At 42.0% G+C, this 15209-nt stretch overlaps 1 protein-coding gene across 2 annotated transcripts in view; it reads left to right on the forward strand.

Annotated features, from left to right (window-relative positions):
• The window catches only part of olfm2a (olfactomedin 2a), a 42183-nt gene that overhangs the window by 11305 nt on the left and 15669 nt on the right, over positions 1-15209 (forward strand). Inside the window, exon 1 of one of the 2 annotated variants that reach the window (XM_046414598.1) lies at positions 9971-10370. The exons of the other annotated variant lie outside the window; for it this stretch is intronic. Within the exon in view, the coding sequence (XP_046270554.1) occupies positions 10227-10370 (144 nt within the window). The 5' untranslated portion in view covers positions 9971-10226. Of the gene's footprint in view, positions 1-9970; positions 10371-15209 lie in introns of those variants that run through there. 2 annotated transcript variants of the gene reach the window in all.

Raw genomic sequence — 15209 nt, forward strand, 5'->3', positions numbered from 1 at the left:
TGGCACAGAGATCTTCAGAGAAGAGTACTTCTCACTTGTCAGGCACACTTTTCTACTTGGTATGTTCTGGATCGATATCTGAAGCTGCCATGCTTAAATCTGTGTTGATCTTATCCAGACAGCCCTAAACAAGGCTATTAAATGTGAACAGCGAGACACAGCTCAAAATGAAGATGATCTGTACCTGTGCATAATATTAGATGATTTAGAGTGTGTTTACACCGTGAAACAAGTGTGTGAGTAAAATCTGTTGAGAAAGTGCCATTAAATGAAGAACATCAGAAGGAAATTAAAACATTGTCAGATTATCATGGACTGCAAGGGACAAGGCTCTAATGTCCTCTTTTTAGATAAGCCATTGCTTTTTGAATTGACATAATCACACAGTTGTGCAGAGGTGGGCGCTGCATTTGATATTTGTCATTAAAATTTAAATTAGGGATTTAATCTGTGGGTGTCAGAATGTCTTACCCTCTCAAAATCATTATTAAATGGTATTTCTGTCATTCTAATCTCCCATGCTTAGAGGTTGGATTTTATTGAACGTGTTCTTGTCCATTTTGCCTGAGGCAATCAGGCAATAGTCAACAATGATATGTCCCAGGAGGAATGAGCGGTGGAGTCGCAAACTGCCATGTCTTCTGGAAAGGAAATGAAAATATTTATGTTAATTATTAGCAAAGGAAGCGCCTCCTTAAGGGAAAAATCATCTCCCATTCCCTTCTCGTGCTGCATGGAATATTAATGCAAGGGATGGCCTTTGTGATATTATATCTCCCAGGCTGCACTCACAAATAGCATCATTAACCACTGTAGTTCTGTGTCGTGCTCAGAGTGAAGAGCACGCTGCTCAACATCCCGCCTTAGCTGGACGTTTGTAGAAATCCACACAAGTGTTTCACGTATTCCCCAGCATTCACAATATAATTCACATTCTGGGAGGAGGGTTAAATTGGGATAGTAATGCAGGACATGTCGACATTGCACCAGCCTGATGATCCATTGCGACCCCCCCCCCCCCGTGGTGAAGCACCTGACACCATGGCCGCTCCTTACCATTATGGCCTACCTCTCCTCCTTCCTCCCACCAACATCTTTCCACCCATAACGCTTCTCCTCTCACACTTGGCTAACTCCACACAGTACAACATACAGCCCTCCTGTTTCTGCTCTGTATGCTCATTTTCTCAGATTTGTTGATATTTTCCCGTCTCTTTGTTTATTTAATCACTGGACGGATCAGTGGCCCCTCATTTTGACAATTCAGCTGAGAGTGCAGATTATATGGCTGGAATCATCGGCAGGGTGTTGGGGGGAGGTGCACTGTGTATTTATACTAAATAGTCTTTCAGCCCTTTCCACCAGCAAGGCAAAACTCCACAAAAGCACACAGTGGGAAGCTAATTTGTTTATCTACAAGTTTCTCCTAATAATTTTTGCCCATAACTCCATGTGGCTGTAAATGTAATATTCAGTTAGGGGCTGTTTAGGGATTTCTCTCCACTGCACACTGTGCCTGTGTTGTACTAATAATGTGTCCCTAATTAAATGTTACAGCTTGTCTGAGCATTAATGACCTGAAGACAGAGGATACAAATGGAGGCTTCAGTGTGAGCTCTGACAAAGAAGCTGGACACAAGACTGCAGGCTGGTTCTGTCCCTTCATTAATGTTACAGTTATAGCTGATGGGTACTGGTCATTGTTTGCTCCTGACTGCTTTGAGCGTGGAGCATTTCTATTTTTATTTATTTTTTTCCACGATTGGCTGCTGCAAACTCTCAGTCAACCAGACTGTAATTGGCAGGATCTCACTACTCCTCTCTGGTCCTGTTAGTTTCGCTGTTGCAGACGTGGCAGAAAACAGACAAGATGTAAATTCATCACCTCAGGGAGTTTCAAATGCATCACCATCCTTTTCTCTCTTTTTCAGTTTCTCTCATTACGCCTCTTTCCCTCCGCCTCTCCTAAACATCACAATCTCTTCTCTTTTTGTCTGTCTGTTGTGTTGTTGTTGGCTTATTTTCCCTCGTCTAACCTACCGCAATGATCAGCTAATCACGGTGACACCTTGACTCTGTGAATGGGTGATATTTGTAAACAATGACTCAGACAGAGATCAGATGAGAAAATGCAGACATTTTGTCCATGGGCTGTCTTTTTAGTCATCTAACAATGCACTGGGTACATGGCATCGAAGATTAGCTCTCAGCTCTTCTGCAGATATAGATAAATACATCGCTGATGAAACAAAGCACTTTGCCAGTTCAGTAATAAGACAATGGCACTCAACTCCTGCATGGCATATTTAAAAATGCTCTCAGCAACAAAATTAATAGCCTAATACAGTTTTGTAAATAGTGTGCCAAAACAGATTCATTTTTACCAGTCATGCTGTCTAAAATTGAGCTGCTATAAAAGCTTCTAAAATAATGTGGTTGCCAGTACTCTGCGGAAGACAAGTTACCATCTGGATGTAAAAACTCAATTATTCTGGGTGATGGTGACAAGGCCAGCACCACCAAGTTCAGTGAAGGGCATTCTGAAGAGTCGGGTGGCCATGGGGGGGTGGGGGTGGGGGGGCAGTGTCAATTAGCAGGCTTTCTTTGAGCCTCAGCTACCTTTCTGCCAGGCTGAAGACTCCAATTTGCTGTCAGTAATTACTCCATTTACAGGAATAGTTTTCCCCATGCAACAGAGAGAATGTTTGATTAGCTGGGTGGGAGCGAAGGTCATGATGTGGCAGTGGCTTTCTGCTGTTGGATCCAGAAAAGATGTTTTTTTTTTTTTTTTGGGTGGTGGGGGGGGGGGGTCATTGGTAATGAGGTCATACAGCCAGGAAATGATCATAGCAATTGTGTGGGTGAATGCGTATCTGTATGCATGTGCGTACGTGGGAGTGCATCTGTGTGTCCGGGCAATTCAGCTGGGCACATTTGCAACAGGAAGTGCTGCACTGAGTTGTATTCAGCTGGTACTGTTGGCATGAGTAGGTGCAGAACAGTAGAAAGAGCCATGCTGCGCTCCAGAATGCATGGCAGCTGATTGCTGCATGTAGTTCTTGTGTATTGCTTTGATCAAGCCTTTTCTTTCACAAGCCTCGAGCAAAATGTGGCGCCCTGCTTGTCCCTGATTGAGCTATGTGATGTTCAGACATATACCATTCATTCACACCAAACAGCCAGTCAGTAACAATGTACAAGTCTAATACAAGCAGATAAGGAAAATGAAATTATCTGAGATGTTCCTTTCCAAAAGTATTATTTTTTAATCAGTCATTGAGAGTAATAGAGGAAACAACTTATAAATAGTTATCCAATTTCAATTTTGGTGAAATAAAGGTCAGCACAGCATCTTCATTGTTTATTTTCCATCCATAAATCATTCAGCCTAATTTCAATCAAGTATATTTCATCCACAACCCTGATTTCAGTGGTTCTGGCACTATTGAAATTGGATCACAGAATATCAGCTGAACAAATCACGGTTTAAAACTGTTCGATCTGACCACTGAGTACAGTGCAAAGAAAAATAAGTTCTCAAAATATTTGGAGCACAACTACAAGCACTGTTGTGGTTCACTAATGATCTCTGGTCATTTGTGCTTTTCTGGTCTGGAAAACAAATTCCAAATCGAAGGGCATTTGGAGGAAATGATGGCTACAGCAATATTCTCCCCCATCATGCAACACTGTGGTGATACTATGGAAGTCAGTTCTAAAAGAAAATAACACATTTGATGTCTGAATTTTTCATTTTTATTTTTGTTAAAATAGCCATTATTGAAGGACAGAAAAAAACCCCTCAATATATCAGGTTTTCTGAAGGTAGTTTATTATGAATGTGTCTCCTTGTCTTCGGTGTGGGCTGATTAGATGGACTCTACGGGCTACTCTGTAAAGACAATGGATGGACTCACCACAGGGTATTGTATGTGTGTTATAGTCGATACAGCCAGCCAGACACACTTACTGTATTGATTTTCTTTCTCACGCTTTCCCACTGGAAGAAAAGATTCTCACCTGTTAACAGCCATCTTTGTACTTAAGCACTATAGGGTTGAGCCATGGGCGGTGGCTCTCTTTGTTCCTTCATTTTTTTTCATAGTAGTGACAGAGAAACTGTATTTAGCCATATATAACTATATATAGCTGACACAGCTCAGCTGGGTCTCTCATGCAACACTATGGTAACCACCATTAGAGGGTATTGTAGGCATTTCATAGCTCAGTGGAGAGAACATATAGCTCATGCAAGGGGACACAAATTTGGAGAAGGACTAACATAACCACAAACAAATGTATGTTTGCACATGTAAACTGCTAAATGGACACATTATAATGCATAAGCCCTACATGCATGGACATAAAAAACACATAATTCTCATAGTCAAATGCACAAAATCTTGTTATGTTATTGTCTTTGGGAGAATATAGTTCTTAATCTTGTAAATCTTTACTGATGCAAGCTGAACATGCAAGGTTACGGACTTCCATGTAAGGTCTTCATGCATCATCACGTCATGATTCACATACTGTCAATGGCTTCGGTTTGACAGAGGTCCTACTTCATTTGAGGTAAACGCTCAGTGCGTGAATTATTGAACATATTCAACTCGATAGGATGTGTTCTCTGTTCTTTATGCATGCAGGGGTCGATGCATGTGTGCTCTGGAGTCCTCCCGTGGTCTCAGTCGCTACTATGAAACGTAAAAGCCCAGATGAGCTTCCTTAATCAAAGGCCCACAGGAGCCGTTAATAGATTAAATACTCCATGTTGAAAGCGCACCACTGTTTGCCTGCCTGAACCCTAGGGTACAGCCTATTTATGCCATTTAAATAGTTGCTATGGTAATGAGGTCACGCTTTGTTTAAGCTGATTTTGATCTTGATATATTTAGAAGGAAGTGGGCATCCATGTCCATCATCTAATTAATGAATTATGACTCAGAAAAATAGCCAGTATTCTTAGACCCAGATGACTCCAGCATCTTTTGGATCTCGGGCGGAGGCTTGGCTTGTGTGCGGCTTCACGGCTTCAGTCATAACAGCTCTGCCTCACCATGAAGGAGGCCTGTGTAATTAGCTGAGGTGTAATTTGGCCCTGTATTTCAGCTGTGAAGCTGTAGCTGGCTGTGTGTTTGTGCTCAGTGAAAATGTAGCAACTGTTTGGTGCTTTCTCCTCCCCAGTATTGTTATCTCACCCAGAGCTTGTCCCTCTGACCTCAGGGCATAGCACTCTACTGCCATCCATGGGTGTGCTGCCATTTCTGCACTTGGTGGGGTTTTTTACCATTTGAACTGATTAAAAATGCCCTTTACAGAGCACACCCACAGGCACAGAGCAGAGTGTTGTTTTTTGGGGGGGAGTTTAAGATGTTTACAATAAGGCGCAAGGCCAAGTTGTCATGTTATGTGGACATACAAAAAAAAAATGCACATGTACATATCTGAGTCCAAGTATGCGACGACACAGCAAAGATGACGGGTGAAAGTGTTTGAGCTCAGGACAGAAATAGTAGAAGCTAAGACACATGTAGGGTAAAGGAGAAACACATGATATGATGCCATTTTTCTCATTGCCAGAGGGGCCCACAGAGACAACAGAGAGACGGAAAGAGTGAGAGGAGTTAAAGGCTAAATAAAATTCACGGAGAAGGAAACAAAAGAGAACGGCAGAGAACTGGAGATAATGACACAGCAGAGCAGCAGCGAAAATGAGGCTGGCCAATTATTAGAGTGGAAATTATGAGGAATGGCTGTGAAAATTAATGAAAAAGGATTAAATTAATACAGGTTAAATGGCTGACTTCCTCTCTTGCTAATATTTAATGAAAGCTTGTTCTGCCAACAGACTCTGTGATTAGACAGATGATTGGCAGAGCCTGCAATTCTTTGAGGTATGGCAGATTGTTCTCATCACACTTATTATTCCAATCCTTTATTTGGGCCATCACTTTGCAAAAGACAACATCTGACCTGCTCTCTGTGAGATGAATTTTAAGTTTAACAAGAGTCCAGGGGCACTCTACTCTACTCAGCCAAAGCAAATAGATAAGATATTTACAGTGGTCTCCGAATGGTCTGATTGGTCTCAAGATGGTGCAAAGGTGAAAACCCGTGAGAGGAGATATGATGTGGGAGTTTCTGACGGCAGCGTCTTGTACATCCAACACCTGCAGCATACATGTAGTACTTTGCCACTGCATGAATAACCTCACTATGATTAAATAAGACAACTACCATCGAACTAGAGAGAGAATAGAGTTCTGTATGTTATAAACTTAGACAGAGAGGCTAAAGTGGGGTGGGGGGAAATTTTCCAATACCATACTTATCAGCAATGTTTTCTTTTGATGTGGAATTGATCTATTATCTGAATGAATGGGGAATTGAATCATCCACCTGCTTTTTCTTTATATTTAAAGTCACTGCACTTTAATTTATCTGTGCGTGACTGCAGTCTCTATAGTAACTAGCTGAACTGCTTTATGTCTGCTGATTGTTGCTTAGCGTAACAGAATCTTGCATGTGTTTATTTAATGAACACATTTGGGTCATTTTACAATCATGACAGAATTATTTTGTGATCATTAGAAAACATAAGAGTTACACATAGAGCCATCAGTCCTAAGTGCCTCTAACTTTGAGTTTTGAGTGGTGCTTCTAAAAAATACTCCATGAATACTCCGCCATGAATAACAATTGGTCTAAAATTAAGATTATATTAAGAGAGGGTCAGAGATATCCTGAGGATGTAGTTTGTGGCACACAGGCACAAGTAAAATAATCTAAAGCTACTCCAATGAGAACACATCTTACAAAATGAAAACAAAAACCATAAATAAAATATTTAAAAGATTTTATGCCTTAGGAAATGAAACAATGATGTCAGCCTCTCATGCTTTGTATGTTTTTCATGCAGTCTTCCCCCCCAGGCTGAGATCAGGTTCAGCCCTGCTTAGTTTTTCCAATGGTGTTTTATTGCTTGTGAGCTACTGGTTGTGCAGAAGGGGAAGCAGTCAGGAGAAGAAGTGACACATAGGAATTAGTGGGAGTTTCAGGTCAAGTGTAGGCTTCTGGGTGTGGTTATTACTAGCTGTAGAGGCAGAGTTGTGGTTATGATTAGGCACTATAAAGGGGTGTGGTTACTGTAGTGGTAACTGATGGTAGAGCAAAGGGGAAAAGAAGCAGCAGACCCGGGAAATGATAGCCATGAAGAGAGAGACCCAGTTTAACAGGTGGGAGATGGTACTAAAATATATTTTTAAAATGGACAGAACATTTCCCATCATCAGTCAACGGGATAATAAATGTAAGTCAATATAAATATAATAATAGTAATAATAAGATATCGAAATCCTAAAAGGATTGTTAGCTCTTGAGGTAAAGCTCCGTATAATGTGTGTTGTGCAGATGAGAGAAGTAGTGGGGCAGGGCTTAGGAAAAGCATTATGTCAAACAGAGGCCTCATAAATGTAGAGTAACCTAATGCAGTGGTTCTCATTGTGGGGTACAGGAACCCACAGAGGTCCTTGAGGTTTTATATGTTTTCTGTGATAAAACATCTAAAAACAAAATCCTTATCAGAGGGAGGTCCATGGTCTAAGTTGTTAGTTTAGGGGTCCTCAATGTGAAGACGTTTTTGAACCACTGGCTTTAATCTCTGTGTGTTTGGTGTCATTGCATTTTCTGTTTTATCCAACTACTCCAGGGCATTATTAAGTACAGTACAAACTGGAGCCACTGGAGGAAAATGTAAAAAATAATTGCGCTATAGACATGAGATGTCTTGTTCTGCTAGCAGTGTATTATCCTGCTTACTTCTTGCACATTGGACACGGCTGTAGATGAAGTGGCTGGTGTCTTTATTCAGCCCTCCTACTTCCCTACTAGGAGTTTGCTAACATACAGATACACAGGTTAGGAACATGTACACCCATGTTTAAGTCTTTGCTGCCACCTTGTGAATGTGACAATTACTGCATTCTTTAGACTATGTATTAATGGCTTATAATATATTGTATGGTATAAGCTATGTTTTGTGTATTAATGAATCACATATGAAATATAATCAGCATGTCTCTGGACAGTACAACATGACCCTACAAAGAAACCAGCAGAGTGTATTTGTGTATGCTATTGCTTTGCATACAGACCTTTTTTTTTTTTGCCTCACTAAAACCTTTAGAGATGAAGCAATTTTGACTCTAAACTGAGCTGCCACATTTCCCTTACATCTCCTTGACACATTTTCATGAAGTGACAACTACCTGTCACCAGGTTCAGAGACTGCATCGGCCGTGTGTTTATTACTGGGTGCATTTCCACTTATGACCACATGGGGACAGTCTTGCTGCAAAAATAGGGGAGCCAACACAGGCGAGACTGATGTGGCAGCCAGCAGGTGAGCTGAGGAGGGCTGACATTTTTTGGATGAGGCTCAGAAAGCTGTCTCTTCTCATATCACTTCACAGTACATCCCACACAGATGAGCCCATATCACTCACCCAGCGTGACTGGGTGGGGAGGGGAGCCCATCCATGGCTGACAAAATGAATAAGTCAGCAGACCAGGAACCAGGCAAGAAATGGAGATGACCTGGCCGTTTTGTCTGAGTAGGCCATTCTGTCATCATTATGTATGGCTGTTTAGGGTGCAAGATGACTCCAGTATCTTGCAGGAATTTGTCAAGCTTCAAGAAGTTCCACAATTCACATACCAGTTCGTACCTGAATCCATCTGGTCCATTGCTGTAGAGGTGAGCTACGGACAGCTATGATTTGGAGACAAAATACATACCCCACATCCAAAGGGTCTAACATCGAAACATGTATTTAGTCTGTGCTGAAATAAGCTCAAATCAGGCTTTTGGCTTAACTCCTGAGGTGAAATGACATCATAATTGGCAGCTAAACGAATGGTATGATAGCTGACACTGGCTTACTTGCAATGATTGTGCTGAAAGCTAAAGCCATTTGGATTATAGCAATACAACAATGGTTAAAAAAAAAATACCACTTGAAAAATAATCTGTAATCCCCATTATTCACAGAAAGTGCACTATACCAGCCAGATATGGCCAAATCCAAGCTTTACTTAACAGTTTTACATTCAAAGTGTACCAAATTTGTGCTCATATACTCGCTCCTGAGCATCCACAGTATTTTACACAGTATGTGTAAAATACATACTGTGTAAAATACACAGTATGTGTCAAGACGACATTGTAACTAACTGTGGTGATATGCTTATGCCTTATGCGACTGAGGTACAACACCTACCAAAGGGTTGGTAGGATACTGTGAAAGTGCAAGCTACAGCCTAATTTGTGATATGTCAGGAAGCAGAATGACAGATAACCTGTGAAAAGCAGCCACTGAGACAAGCACCTGGATTTGTCTTACATTAATACCTCACTGAAACACATGCCCACATTTCCCCCTGGCCATCCTTATATCTATCCACCCCTCCCTCTGTATCCTTAGTCCTCCATCGAGTACAGACAGGGTGATAAGGCTACAGGACAGCGTACTGTGTCTAGGATGCCCTGGGTGCACACATGTCACACAACAGAGCACAGATCATCCCTCTGAAATCAGACTTTCTCTGATCTCAGTGTTTCAGAAATGTGTACGTGCACACACACCAAGATGTGACTCATAAAAGAACAGCCAAATGTCAGAGAAAGACAGGAAAGAAAAAGAATAGATACATGCATGCAAAACAGAGCAGAGGAGCAGAGGCTGAATGGGAGGGGATGAGACAGAGAGGTAGCTAATGCGCAGCTCTGCATCTTGAGGAAGAGAGGGTAAGAGAGAGAGAGAGGGAGAGAAAGGGAGAGACGAGGGGGAGAGTGAGGAAGTGTGTGAGAGAGAGAGAGAGAGAGGGAAAAGAAGTGAGAGAGAGAGAGAGAGAGAGACAGAGAGAGAGAGGGAGGGGTGAGGCTGAGGCAGTCATTCTGAGAGGGAAGATTCCAGCGTGATGCTGCTGGATGTGAGCTGCTCTCCTCGAACCGGTCTCTAGCTGTCCCTTTGACTGAGCCAGTGGTGTGTGAGTCTGGTAACTCTGCTTCTGCTCAGGCTGAGGCAGAAGCTGACTGGCTGGTTCCCTGCCTAGACTCTCTACAGCAGAGAGCGGGGTTGACCGGAGCCAAGGTCCAGGGCAGGGTAGGGCAGGGTAGGGCTGGCTGTAGGGCCGTTTGCACCGAGGCCCCACAGGAAGCAAACATGAGCGTTCCCATGCTAAAGATTGGGGCGGTGCTCAGCACCATGGCCATGGTGACCAACTGGATGTCTCAGACTCTGCCCTCTCTGGTGGGACTCAACGGGACCACCATCTCCAGGGGGGGCACTTCGGAGAGGATTGTCAGCGTGCGTATGACTTTCTTTGCTCTTCTGCAACTCTCTGCGTTTGTGTGTGTGTGCTGTATTTGCTTGTGCATGCTGTCATTTTGAACGTTACAAGTAAAGAGAGAATGAGAGATCAAAGAGAGTGACACAGCAGAAGACAGAGGGACATAGCAAAGAATTGGGAAGATACTGGCATGTGAGTTAGTGCATGTTTATATGAAAACAGAAATGGAAGCGATGATGGAGGCAGACATGCATGTGAGGGCAATGTTTCAATCAAACGTGATGATGCACACGTTGGTGTGTGTGAGTCACATTAAGTGTAACGATGCTGAATTGTGGACGCTGTGAGTGATGTGAGAGGCAGAGAATGCGGCGTGGACAGCCATGTTAAATCATATGTTTTTGTCGGTGTGACGGGCAGCAGAGAGCAGTTCTGAGTGATGTTCAGGCTGATCCCATGTGTCAGTCACCTCCAGGGTGGGAAGGATGGTGCTCAGATTTAGAGGTGATGGGGAAGACGAGGAGGTTGAGACAATGTTACTGTTTCGAGTGTGTCTTATTTTTCCCTCGCTCTGTTTGCCTCTAAATCCTCTCAACCATGCTCTCCTGAAATAAAACACTCTGGCCTCATGTAGGGAGGTCATACATATGCATAGAAAGGGCATTGAAGGTGTTTTGTGACTTAAAAAAAAAGAAAAAAGCAGTTTTGGTTCAGTTTTCATCTATGCTGAAGTATTTCTTACTGTTTAATGCGCACACCCAAAAATATTAAAGTTCTATGTTTTCTGTCTGTCTTAGTGTGCTAATGGTGGGCAAGACAGACAATGAGAAATATGCAGACAAATGAATTAGACATTTTTTGGTTCATCAGCGGTTAATGATTGCCTTTCCCTCTATCTTGAGTGTGTTTTTATGGCGCCTTACCCATAAAGCAAATGCCCTGGTCTGCTGAAATGATTGAATGAAATTGAACGTCCCAAGAGATCTGCAACCATCTGGATAGGTGTGTTTGTGTGTGTATCTGCATGCCTGTACGCGCGCGTGTGTGAGTGTTTGCTTAAATACAGACTCTGAGTATGTTTAGGCATTTTTGTCTCAGGGGTGAAGGTCCATCTGTTTGAAGAAGAGTTTTATATTTCATAATGTTAAAATATCAATCTGCCACTTTATGTCTCCTTAATGCTGCTGTGAGCTGTCAGGTTGAAATGTTTTCTTTGGAGGAAAAGGTGGCTCAGCACAGTGTTACCTATGTGAAAATGTCAAGTACCGAAAAGCATTTTCTTCCAAATTGTTTCCCTTTTTTTTTCTTATCTTTTCTCCTGAATCTACAGTTTCTATCTCAGGAGCTAATTTTGAGTGTAACATCAAAGTAAAATCTTTATCTAATCACTGTAACAATGTCAGGGTGTAAGGCATGTTTGAATTACTGACGGAACCAAACTATAATCCAATTGAACGCTCACTGCTCCCTGGAGGCGATGCGGTCTGGATGAGCCATCCTTACATTTATTTTCTCTACCTGCTTCTCCTGCTCAGGGTCAAGAGGAATGAAAATGTTGTCAGTTTTTTACTGTAAACTAATTTTCATCAGGACTGATGACTGGAAGCCTTATCATTTGCATTTCAAAAGACGAGCTGCAATAGAATATAATACATAGTTATGAGTGGATATTTTCTTTCAGGCAACCTTCATTCACAAGCAGTGGAGGAAAAAAATGCTGCTATTGAAGTTCGTTTCATCAAAGTTTCATCAAAACTGATGAGGCAGTTTGATGGTGCCAGGAATTATTATAGCATAACAGTCTATTGTGATGGGAAATGTCTTTGCTTTGAGACAGAAATAATCTCCCCTCATAAACAATGGCAGCGAATAAAAGTTTAATGTAAAACCTCGCCTCAAAGTCCCATCACTATTGATGAGACATTTGCCTGTGATGATCTTAGAAGCAGTCATGACTCACACAATGTTTAGAGCTCTAATCAAAGACGATCTAGCTGCGGTCTTGTGACATTGTGGTGCTACTGTGCCAGTGGCCATTGCATGGCTGCTTCCCGCCCTGGCACCCGTACATGCTGCGTCCCATATTCTCCCAGCTCAGAGCTATTTTCAAAGTCTGCTTCACTTGCTTTCTGTGCCTGTCTTCTAACCAGATGATCCAGGAGCACAGTTGAGTGAGTTTTTATGAGCCTTTCTACGATGGCACTGAGCACAACACTGCCTGGATGCTTGTACACATCTGGATAGTGCAAAACCATGTTCCTTAATGAGCGGAAGAGACCCTGGAACTCTAACACTTACATGGAACTGGTGTGGCTGTATAGTGTGGTCAGGCCAAGACAAGCTGTAGAGCTGCTAGGCTTTACACAGACAGAAATCCTAGTGATAATCATATAATAAGAATTTTATTATCAATCTACAGACAGTATTTGAGGTACTCTTTTCAAAGTCCTGTGTTTAAGAAAACAACAGCGGGAATATAAATGATACATGATAAAGGTAAATTTGGTGTTAAGGCATATTAGGCAGCTGTTTAACTCAGTTCTGTATAAAAGTTTAGATACACTGATGCATTCAGCAGCATCAGCAGGAAAACTGTATCATGGTTCTGACCCTTCTAGTCTTCCATGTACATGACAACTAGAAGCCCTGTAGTGAGCAAACTGTGACATACAGTTTCAAAAGGTCTGAAATACACACTGAATAAGGGCTTTACCATTAAATACCTCAATTATAATAAAAACTATTTTAGAATCACATATAAAATGGATAAGAAATTAAGTAGGCTCGGGTGGAAACTGAAGATATTGTTTGGACCTTATTATTAGTCAATCCTCTAATTAGTCAATCATCCAGCTGACTTCTTAAATAACTCTTCAGTGGAAGACGCGTCCCTCTTTGAACACGATTTTCAAAGCTAAACTCAAACTCAAAGGGAACACCTAAAATGTTGGAGACCCTTTTAGAAGAAAAGTCATCCCTACGCTGCTGAATTTGTTTTGCAATATGCTAATCAAGCACTCAAAATAACAACTTTAATTTTATCTCGCCTTTAGCTGGGAGAAAATCTGAACCATCCATAATGCATAACATAATTTAGTGTAGTACGGTCAGCCGAGAAAAACGAGAAGGAGAAATTAAAGGCATAATATGCAGAACATTTCAGTTGCTGGTTGCAAACACACGATTCAAAGAAAGAGAGAGAGAGAGAGAGACAGATGAGTCAGTTGTATGAGTCAGTGTATTATTTTTTTTTTAGAAAAATTGCTGCATATTATGACTTAAAATTGTGTATCATTAATGTCGAAGATAAAAGAGCCATTTCACCCTGTGGACATAAGTCTGACTATATAAGCTTAGCTATACTGTAATTGTAAGACCTAAACCACTTAAGCAGTACCAGCCCGCTAATAGACAGAGTGCTTTAGTCAGCTAAAACGTGTATGTTTGGATGTACAATCATAAACATATACTGTAAATGCATATCCATGACAGTGCATGGAGGGTTAGAGGCTGTGGAATGCATCATATTAGTGAGAAACCTTACAACTATAAAAAGACCGACATGTGTGTGTTTGTTTTTGTGTGTGTGTGTGTGTGTGTGTGTGTGGTGACTTTCCCTTTGATATCTAAAATAAGAAAGCTGTGAGGCAGAAGAGTGGAGAAAATATTCTCACCATCAAAAGGGAGCCTGGAACAACAAATGGCAGCATACAAAAAGCCACGGCTCAGAGTCTGATTGGGGTCACCCAGCCTCTGTCTCTCAGGGTGTGTGACTGTAAACTTTATCACATCTGCCGTGCAGTCCAATAAAGCAGATTGTAAAGATCGATTCTTGGCTATGGATTAAAGATTAAACACTACGGCAGATTTTTATTTGAGCACTTTGCTTTTATCGTTTATCGCGCTTATCGTACTGCCTTCAAACAAAATTTATTTGAGTTCAGACCCTGACAGGTGTCCTCTACTGCCTGGTCAATGTGAAGTGGTCTGTGGAGCCAGGAACTTAGAATGTCAGTACTGTGATATAAATTTAAATTGTTTAGAGACAGAACCGAATCATGTGATTCGTCTCTGTACAAAGCAGTATTGATCTCAGACTACTGGGCTAGTAATCAAGCTTTTGACATGGTTCATTTGCTATTATAGGAGTGTAATTTTTCAGTTGAACTCAAGCCTGAATCACTGCTATGCCTTTGAAAAGCAATTTGATTATCTCACAGTTCACACACTTCTGCAATCCATATTTTCCTCCAATCAAACACTGACTGTGTTCTAACAGTTTACACAGTGTTTTCTCACACCAGCTACCCTGCCACTCTCATCTCCCTCCTCTATTTAACACCAGGCGCGATAGAGCTATCTTGTACCCATCTAACAGCAGAGTGGATGCCAAAAGCTTTTCACTATGGCACGGGGCTCAGTGCAAGCAGCCTGTTCCGAAAAATACAAAGTTGTAGCTGCTAGCATACGAGTGCCGAGCGTTGTTGAGTGTCATTTTCTCTCACTTCTCCAAGTATTCTCCAACTGAGCCCCCCACTTCAATATGCTTGACACATCTGCCCACCCCTGCTGTCATTCAAGTGTGATCTGGATTGGAACGAGTGAGCCGCAGATGGGAAAGGAGCAGGGCAGCACGCAGGTGGGGTGGCAGTCATGGGAGTGATGGAGTGGGAGAAAGTGAGAGGCAGCGGGGAGGAAAAAGGAGGCAGCAGGGAGGGAGGGCATGATGAGTTTATGAGTCATATTATTGACTGGCAACCATGCTGCGCTGATTGTGGTAATCGTTTTTTCCTTGGGAGCAGGAGAGACCAGGGACATCACAGGGAGCCTTCATTGAGTTTTATTTTAAAGGCCAG

This window comes from Scatophagus argus, chromosome 16, assembly GCF_020382885.2.
Source record: "Scatophagus argus isolate fScaArg1 chromosome 16, fScaArg1.pri, whole genome shotgun sequence".
NCBI classification, from domain to species: domain Eukaryota; kingdom Metazoa; phylum Chordata; class Actinopteri; family Scatophagidae; genus Scatophagus; species Scatophagus argus.